The sequence below is a fragment of the Chelon labrosus genome, assembly GCF_963514085.1.
Source record: "Chelon labrosus genome assembly, chromosome: 24".
Classification (NCBI taxonomy): Eukaryota; Metazoa; Chordata; class Actinopteri; order Mugiliformes; family Mugilidae; genus Chelon; species Chelon labrosus.
In genome coordinates this window covers 9,179,668-9,188,906 of record NC_140357.1, presented here as the reverse complement: position 1 = coordinate 9,188,906, position 9,239 = coordinate 9,179,668, and the positions used below count along the sequence as shown (strand labels likewise).

The window sequence follows — 9,239 nt, the reverse complement described above, 5'->3', positions numbered from 1 at the left end:
GCACAATTTGCAAGCTTCCATCAGTTAGGTTTTTCTTTTTTAAATGGAATTTGGCTTCCATCATTTTGGTAGCTCTGACATGTGACAGCTTTACAGGTGCTTTATTATTTTTTTTTGAATGTGATTGTTTTAGGACTGCATCTGAGGACAGATCATTTCTTTGCATTGCTTTAAATCACATACATTTGCGACAAAAGACTCATATTCACTTTATGTTCCAATGTAATGGGTTGGTTATCCACATTAACAGGAATCTGTTATCTTAGACTCCTTTCTCTGCAGGGCCTTCTGGAGGACCTCTCGGAGACTCTCCTTGTTGTTTAAGATGTTGTAGGTGGTGAGGTCCACCAGAGCGTCATAATCCTCTGCTGTGTAGTTCACGTTGGTGGTCCTGTATGGAGATTTTTTGCTGTGCACGTCCACCTTCCCAGCTTGTATTTCCTCCTTGGTCACTCGTTTCACACCTAGAAGGTCACAAGTTAATGACAAAGTTTCATTGATTGTGCAGTTTACTGATGAGAAAAACATAAAAAACACAAATGTATTGATGTGAAAGTGGAGGGTCATGTTTTGCCATGTTCTGGCAAAGCATAAGATGACAAGAAGGTTTGCCTTGAGGATGGAGGCTGATGGAAGAAGACTTTGAGGACACCACGTTATCAGGGCTGACTAAAATTTGCGTCAATTTTTAGGACTTTTTAAGACGTTGGGCTGTTATGGCTGTGGAAGTTGGGGACATCGCCCAAACAATGGCTTTCGAGGGTACAGGTTTTACAAAAATAATGCAGGAGAAACCTAATGTAATGAATGTAGAGGGGACAATTCTCAAAGAGCGATGTGTATTCTGTTCTGGTGGTGAAACTGAGGACCATCTCTTTGACCTAGCATTGAAAGTGGAAGCTTTGTAGAAGTTTGTCCAGTCAATCTAGTCCATCCAGTACTTTTTGGACTTGAAGAAGGGTTATCAATATGTCTCCAGGGGTATCTTATGTAGAGCATAATTAAGGGCACCAAGACCAATAAGTTCTCTACCACATTGTCAGAAGTAAGTCACTGTCCCATGTCACCAGTTTTTGGTTATGATATTCACGGATTACTCCAAGCCAAAATCAGAATATGGAAGGATTACATATTCCATCAGATCTGAGAATGAGTCAGGATCACCCAAAAAAAGAAGAAGGTTGTAGAACTTGAACTAAAAGTGAAAAGAAGGGTTAGAGTGAGGGTTATTAGGGGTGTGTTCAAAACTGCAGCTTGGTTCATTTGATCTGGACCAGAAAATGTTATCACATTGTATTAATTGTGCACTGCGTCAGGATTTGGCCGCACATCAGTTGGTTTTTAACAAGAAATGACAAGCAGATAGAGAGAATACAATACAGATGCCAGTTTAGTTACATCTGGCTGATGTAGGGTAAAGTCCCAGCACCTAATGTGCAGAAACTTACCAGGACTTTTGTAGTCTCTGTATGTCATGTTGACGAGTGGGAAATGAATCACTATGGGGGCCTTGGGATTCTCCTTATCCTCCAAAATGTAGACCTCTTTTCGAGGTTCCTTTTCCAGACTTTTATAGTCAGCATTGGGGAAGGGGATCTTGCGGTCTTTGCAGTATGCAGCTGTGTCCTCTATGACCTGTTGGATTAAAATCATATACAGGCATGAGGAATAACTACGTCTCGTGGAAACTGTTTGAAAAACTCAACCAGGAAAAGTAGGCTTTTCATTCATCTATGCAACAAAAATGTGAACACTTGTAAAACGATTTTTCATTTAGGACTCAACTTAAAACTTTAGAAACATTAGTGTATCTCTTGCTGCTTACTCTAAAGATGTCCTCTTCCCACGAGCAGCTGAGACATATGATGACGTCCACGTCTCTCTCTGGACGCAGCACTGGTGGACAGCCGATGTTGATGGAGTGGCCAGAATCGACCAGGCGCAGAGTGGTGTCACTCGGGGTCAGCTGGTTTGGGAAGGCATCCGGGTGAGAGCCTGAGCAGAAAAGAGAGAGGGAACAATGGGCAGGGGGTGAGGATATCATATGGTTCTTAAGCTCAAGCATTGTCTTGTCATCCTCCCAAATCAAATTCAAAAAGGAAGCACTAATGCAAAACAACAATTTAAGAGGGAGTAATGTGGAGAACGACTGAGGCCTATCATGCAATAATACCAAACTCAACATTCCCTGTTTCAACTACTTTGGACACCTGCGATCTAGTTAATCCTTTGCTTTTGTTTCTAATCAAAAGAAAATTTTTGCATTGTTCTCATGCTTTATTGGAGCCTACCTTTGAGAGCCCTGAAGTAGCAGTTCTCATGGTAGTTCCAGCACAGGAAGAAACCTCGCATGAAGTTGTACACCTCAGAATGGATTGGACGACTCTTTAGGTACTCAGTCCACCCACTGAACATGCCCCCCGGGTTGATGATCTTTATGTGAGGAGATGTCGGCTCAGGTTCTACGAGGAGAACAGAGCATGTGAGCGATGTATACACTGAACTTGACATTGTGGGAGTAGTGTCCCAGCGCAGTGTCAAAATAAAGGAGCTGCACCTGTGGTCTTGTCATCTTGTTCAGAGCTGGAGCTCCAAGGTCCTACAAGAACCTCCCACAGCTGGGTTATGCTTGCTGAACAGGCGCTGCTCCATATTCCTGAGAACGTTGAAATAAAAGGATATCATTACCTCAGATTGTTTTTGTCCTACTGGACTGAGATTAATCTGAAAATTAACCGGGGAAGTGGTCACGTTCTCACCCATCAGGAAAGGGAGGCGGAGTTCTGGCAGTTTCTTGATCTTACGACCAAGGAAGAACTGACTACCAAAGTCTTCAGTTTGGACAAAAGCCCCATATTTTTGGAAACCCACCTCGTAGGGGGTAAACTCACACCACTCTGTCAACAGGATCAGTTGAAAAGAGGAAAAAGGTCAATTACTCAGTACTCAGTGTATGATCATCACTGAACCATGTCCAGGTAAGTGGTGAATGATTCAGTCAAGCTTAAAGATTTCATTAACAAATCCAACTTTGAAAATGCCCTTCATGAAATACCTTTCTAAACTCAATACTACATTGATAATAATCAAATATCGAGTAATTATTTTTACTCTCTTGGACTACTGGAAAACAAGGTGAATATCTCCAGAATATTTACCTGCTTCTGTTTCACAGTTCCTTAAGTCCTTCATGTTGACAGCAGTGTATATAGGGAAAGGGTTTTGACCTTCATTCACTGTCTTCTGCTGGTCTGACAGGGTACTGGTCAGTTTCTGCAATTCCAAACGCATGATTATGATTATTGTCTTGCTCCTTAATTTTACTCTTCAAAACGACTACATTACTTGGATAACTGATAAGTTGTTACAGACGGGTGTTCAGCTACTCACCTTTCCAAAGACAAGTTGCTCAAAGAACAGGCCGAACGTATCAATGTAGGACACGGAGTAGCCCTCCTTGTTTTTTTCTTCCGATTCTGTGCTGTAATAACTGCGTTTTTCACGAGATATTAAGCTCTTGATGCTCTTGGTGATCTGTTCCCTCACTGCTGAGATGACGGAGTTGATGTCCTGCTGTGACCAGTTAGCTTCCTGATACAAACTAGACATAGCCCTGTTGACAGTGGAAGATAATACTCATACTCAAATCATGGCTCCTTTTCATGTTTGAAAAGTGACAAATCTACAGGTGTAAGGACCCAGATATTTGTCTGACCAGGTGGATCCAGACACTCCAGTGATGTACGTGACAGCATCCAGGACGCCGAGTTCCTTCAGGCCCCTCAGGCCTCCAAACGTACCCGTCATTGCTCTAGAGCCACCACCTGAAGCCACCACTGCTACTGTTGGCACCTGGACACAGAGCACAGCAAAGGACGCACATTTTTTTTTCAACCTGCCTTCAACTGGGAATGTATTGAATGGTTAGAGCTCTACCTTGTTGGGTTCTAGTGGAGAGCTGAGGCCTAAAAGCTTCTCAAAAGCCGCTGCCACTACGGCCTTCCTCTTCTTCAGGTACTCTTTCTCTTGTGCCGGGATGTCATAGCCAATGCGAACAGATTGAAAATCCTTTGTGCTGTAGATTTGTGAAACAATAAAGTAAACACAAATAAAAATAATAACGGTGATAATATACACACAGCAACTCATAGATCCTCAAATATTACGATGTAAGAAGTGTCTCACCTTTCCTGTGTTTCCAGGCCAAAATCCACTGTGTCCTGTGAACAAAAACAAACAAGCATTCTCTTCATTCTCTTCCCTACCAATAGAATTTAATACCTGACTCAAACATGGCACAAACGTACTTAAATAAGACATTTCCCTTTTGGTGCATGAGCTAATAAAGTCTCAATCCAGGTTTTCTTCCACTGTTAATTCTCTACTCTCGTTCTGATCACTGTAATGTCATTAATTACCCTACATGCAAACTAGTTGCCAATGACAACAAGCAACTGTTTGGTTCTTACCTTATCAACAACGATGGACACCTTGCCTGTACACTTGGCTGGTTTTGGCAGGAACTTGGTGGAAACAACAGTACCTTGATTGTGAGAGCGCTGTCAAACACAAGAGATACGAGGTCATGAAATGCAAATTATTTGATGAGTTATAGTTACACTGACAACGTTTCTGATGGTAGACATGGCAAAGACTTCATTATTCTAATTTCTCTCAACTTCTTTCATGTGTTCCTTTGTTTTGTTTCGAATGGGAGTCATACAGTTTGTGTTGTCTGCCTGTTTGGTGCTGTGCTCCATCCATGCCTGCAGGTGTCGCTGTTTTCTTCTTCTTTTTTCTCGGCTGTGTGCTTGGGACAAAGAGTATTATGGGCTCTTTGAGCTCTGGTTCCTCTTGGGAGCAGGGAAGGGGTGGGGATTATACTTTGTGTTGTGTTCTGGTTTGCCCGAGGCCGCTCGTAACAGTTTCTTCCCTCTTTCAAACAGTTAATACTCACTGCCAGTTCAAGTTCAGTCTCCAAGTCTCTGTTGATATAGAAACACAGTTTCTGGTCCTCTGAGTCGATTCTCTGGTTTTCTGGATAGGCGCCACATAGTTTCAGCATGTTCCCCGTAAGCCCTGGTGAAATAATGTCATGTTACATCTACTGACCAAGAGAAAACTTCCATTAGTATGACTTGCTTTTGTTTAGCAGTGACAACATACAGTTGCTGCTTGGTGGTTTGTCCACTTTGATATTCAAGGCAGAGAATGGGCCACCCTGTGGGACACCAAGAGAAAAAGAAAGACACTCATTATGTCCAACCTATTTAAACCAAATCATCTCTCCATCTCTCCATTATAATCATCTCTCCAAAGGACTAATAGTGGCTGACTGTATGAAATAACAGCTTTTAAAGGAGTTGGCCTGCGTTCAGGCTGTTATGGAAATACCAGCTGCAATTTCAATTTTTGCTTTACACTAATGTTCAAATGTTAACAAATATTCACACTTCTTGATGATTTATGCCCCCTCAGCTGATCACTAATGGAAAACAAAGTCATAATACAGCTCCCAGCCACCTCCAAACTTCAGTTTCTAAGTGGAACCATCAACATTATCGGAAAATATATAGATTAGGGATTTGCTAATGTGACTGTTCATGTCCTAAATGTTCCTAAATGAGTATTGACAGCTGTGCATTCAAATTTAATTGCTAAAACCTTACCATGAGGATGCCATTTGTGACATATTCATGAGGCGCCTCTTCACTGCAAAACAAAACAAAAAAAAAGGGTCAAAATCAGATGCAGCCATTGCTATCAGAGCACATCACTCTATAAATAAAATATATTTGACAGGATAGAAGATAAATACATTTTACAAAACGCCAAATACGTACCTCTGGAGTAGCTCAAACTCGAATTCAAGTGTATCCTTTCCCTGCAAGAAAGTGATCAAGAGAAACTCAGAGTTAACTTTGTTGCCTCGTTACAATTATCCTCGTTCATCTTCTGTAACCGCTTCAACAGCCCAACTGTACACACCAACACTTGCCACTTGTACTGGGACTATTTCTTTGTTCATATATGTTTTATAATATACATATATCTCATATATTATACCTTGGACCTGTCTTCCCCATCTCGTTTACCTAGAAAACGCAAGTTGTGAAGTTACAGATTGTAACCTCGGTTCTCTGAGTGACGAGATCTTTCAAGTTTTAAGGACATTTAGGGATGTGTTTTGTTCAGTGGGTCTTTAAATACATCTAGTCTACGGTGTACATCTGTGGGACGCTGGATGTCGAGGAGTGGACTGATCACCAGTTGTCTTTTTGTTTTCTGTTGCTTTTACCTCGGCATCTAAGTTAAAGACTCGGGTCTCCTTCCCAAAAGGGAGGATTCTGACATCAACGTAAATTGTTGTAATCAGGTCATCGTGATAGTAGTCCTGATCGTACAAGCTGATCTCCAGAATATTCTGAATTAAAAAAGAAAGAGACACAACGTTTAAGGAAAGTTGGCAGTATTGGGTGCAATGAACCTATAATCATTAAAGAATGTGAACATTGGCTATTGAAAATGTTGCTACCATCCATAACTTGCTTTTTAGCTTCTGGATTTTTATATTTTTACTTTCTCGTGTTTCTCCATACTCTGTCAAGCCTCATTCATCCAATAGTAACCATCAGTAACACCACAAGAGATGGGCTCACTGTCAATTGACTGGGGATCCTGAGAGTAAAAGTTTCATTCCACTCTGGGTTGTTGGTGTTGTCGATAGTTTTTGTTCGCCAGGTACGCGCCACCGCCGTGGGAAGGGAAAGAATGACGTAGCAGTCAGAGGCACTCCCTGAAACACAAGGACAGGAAAACATTGAAAAGCTTTGCTTGTCACCAGCTCTGAATGGCTACGAAACAGGCTTCTTCAAGTTGTAGCTTGGTCCATCTTGTTCTATTGCTTTGTTCCTCCTTTTTCAGCCTGCTCGTAACAAACCATGGGTAAATAGTTTTTATTTCGCACTTTCTTCACTTATGGTGTATTTAAAATTGACTGGTGGCCTTGTGATGACTTTTCCATTTGGCAGCATATGAAGGTTGAAAGGTGCAGGACCCAAAGCTGAGCCTTGAGGAACACCATAATTTGTTTTATAGGTTTTAGATGAACATTAATCAACGCTTACAATAAATTCTAGTAAGATGAACAATGAACATACACCGATCAGCCACAACATTAAAACCACTGACAGGAGAAGTAAACAAAATTGACCATCTTGTGACAATTCAGTGTTCTGTTGGGAAACTTTTGGACCTGGCATACATTGGTGTGGATGTTACTTAGACATGCAACCCCGCCACCCCGACCCCATAGCAATGACACTCTTTGATGGCAGCAGCTAAGATGCAGCCTGACAGGCACACAAACTAACATCCCATTCAACCACATCCACCACGGGACAACTTCAGAAGGCTCATGTCCATTCTTTGATCAGTCAGAACTGTTTTGTCTGTACATAAAACACGTGTTTTTTTTTTTTTTTTAAATTGTTTGGAAAGTCAAAGCCATTCTTACCCCAGTCATAGCTCTTAGAGAGTTTCGCCCTCACGACGGTGACCTTCAGGATCCAGTAGGAGACCGGTTGCTTCTGCTGAACAAACCCAAACATGGAATCCAGTTTTTAATTAAACTGCAAAAGTTTTCCTTTTTAACATCACCTACTTTGCTTGTTTGGCCTTGTAATCGTCTATGCCACCCTCATTAGTTTCCCCTGTGTTTGGTGTTTGTCATTCCATCTGACCATATTTATATATGGTATATGCAACTCTGCCTTTTTTGATTGTTATCAGCGGTTCTGATAAAAGAGATACAGATAGCTGGACTCTGTACGAGGATGGACACTAACAGCACTATCCTTCGGCCCTAAAAGGATCACTGCACCTTACTATGGAAATTCTTGAGTTGTAAATTGTCTGTAGCTGTCAATGTTGAAAGTGCTCCAGCACACATGCATCTTCATGCAATCTTTTAAAATTACACTGAAATCCCTCTCTGTATTTTGATGTGTGCAATGTCACTGGTAATGTTACCTCTGTTGCATTCATTTTGAGGCCCGCTTTGTTTTCATTGCTGAAAGGAAAAGAAAACGATTGCACTTTTAGGTCAAGAGATTGCAAATAAGACAAGTAAAGTCACAAAGCAACATGTAACCTACCTGCTGAGCACCTCCAGTTTCGTGTCTTTGACTGTGAAGAAGAAGGCATGGATTTCATTAGAGATGTAGTTTTGGCTTCTCTGGTTCAAAGTGCAGTTTTTCCGCATTTCACTGAATGCTATGCTGCTTTTCAAAACCAAATGAAAAGCACAAAATTAAGTTATTCCCTTGCTACTTGATCTATTTTTGTTACCCTTAAACCACATTTTCTGTGCTCAAGACAAGAAGCAATATGAATGGATGATTACATTTACAGTATAATGAACCAGAGCAAGCAATCAGCAGTTAAAATCACCTGTTTCCATCATTCTTGAAGCTGAAGTTTCAAACCTTCTTGGGCTTTTCTTCTTCTTCTTTCAGTCCTTCAAAGTCCTCTCAGCATTTATATTTTCTACACAGTGTTGGGGAGTGGTTTCAAAGGGGGTGAGCAAAAAAAAAAAGACGGGTAGACCTGCCTCGGGAAGCTGGTCAGATAAGAGGCTGCAGAGCCTCTAGATACCACAGGGGAGCCAGAATCTGCAAATAATGTTGAGTATTTAGTAGAATTAGAATCATATTCATTTCCACGTACGCTCATACATAAAAAAACAAAAATGTATTTCAAAAAAATACCTGAAAACCTGGATTTAATTAGGGGTCCATTCAACGACTTTGCAGGATCCCTATTGTTTTTCTTCTGATTTTTCTTCTTCTTCTTTGCCTTAATTTTCTGCTTCGCTGAAAATATCTGCATCAGAAAGGCATCAAACCTGGTAACTTGGTAGGCGTCCTAGCATTTCACTTTGCCAAGGTGTCAATACACATGCCTACAACTTGTCTTGAGGTGGCGCTATGATACGCCAATTTACGGTTTGCCTCATATCTCAAGAACCGTGTGCCCTAGAAACAAAATTCTTTTCCCCTCTGATTCTTTACATAGCCCTGGTTGTAATGGACTGGGTCACGCCAATTTCCGCCTTCCATTTTAATTTGGCATACACAATCTATAACATATTGTGTAGACGCCCATCAAGTTGATGTGACATTACATCTACGGGGGCGCTACACGTGACACAGAAACATTTCATATGACTTTAACCGTCA

The 9,239-nt window shown here is 41.2% G+C and overlaps 1 protein-coding gene across 1 annotated transcript; it reads right to left on the bottom strand.

Annotated features, from left to right (window-relative positions):
- Window positions 1-216: 216 nt before the first annotated feature.
- On the bottom strand, window positions 217-8,263 carry LOC311509540 (cytosolic phospholipase A2 beta-like; the record flags this gene model as incomplete). Its single annotated transcript, XM_084574778.1, has 21 exons — window positions 217-464; window positions 1,449-1,635; window positions 1,826-1,995; window positions 2,292-2,462; window positions 2,558-2,656; window positions 2,760-2,897; window positions 3,159-3,273; window positions 3,391-3,613; window positions 3,716-3,852; window positions 3,937-4,075; window positions 4,186-4,220; window positions 4,470-4,559; window positions 4,958-5,079; window positions 5,167-5,221; window positions 5,670-5,712; window positions 5,844-5,884; window positions 6,299-6,424; window positions 6,660-6,796; window positions 7,517-7,592; window positions 8,032-8,071; window positions 8,157-8,263. 21 exons carry the CDS (start codon window positions 8,261-8,263, stop codon window positions 244-246), a joined length of 2,472 nt encoding a protein of 823 aa, XP_084430904.1. The 3' UTR covers window positions 217-243.
- Window positions 8,264-9,239: the final 976 nt, after the last annotated feature.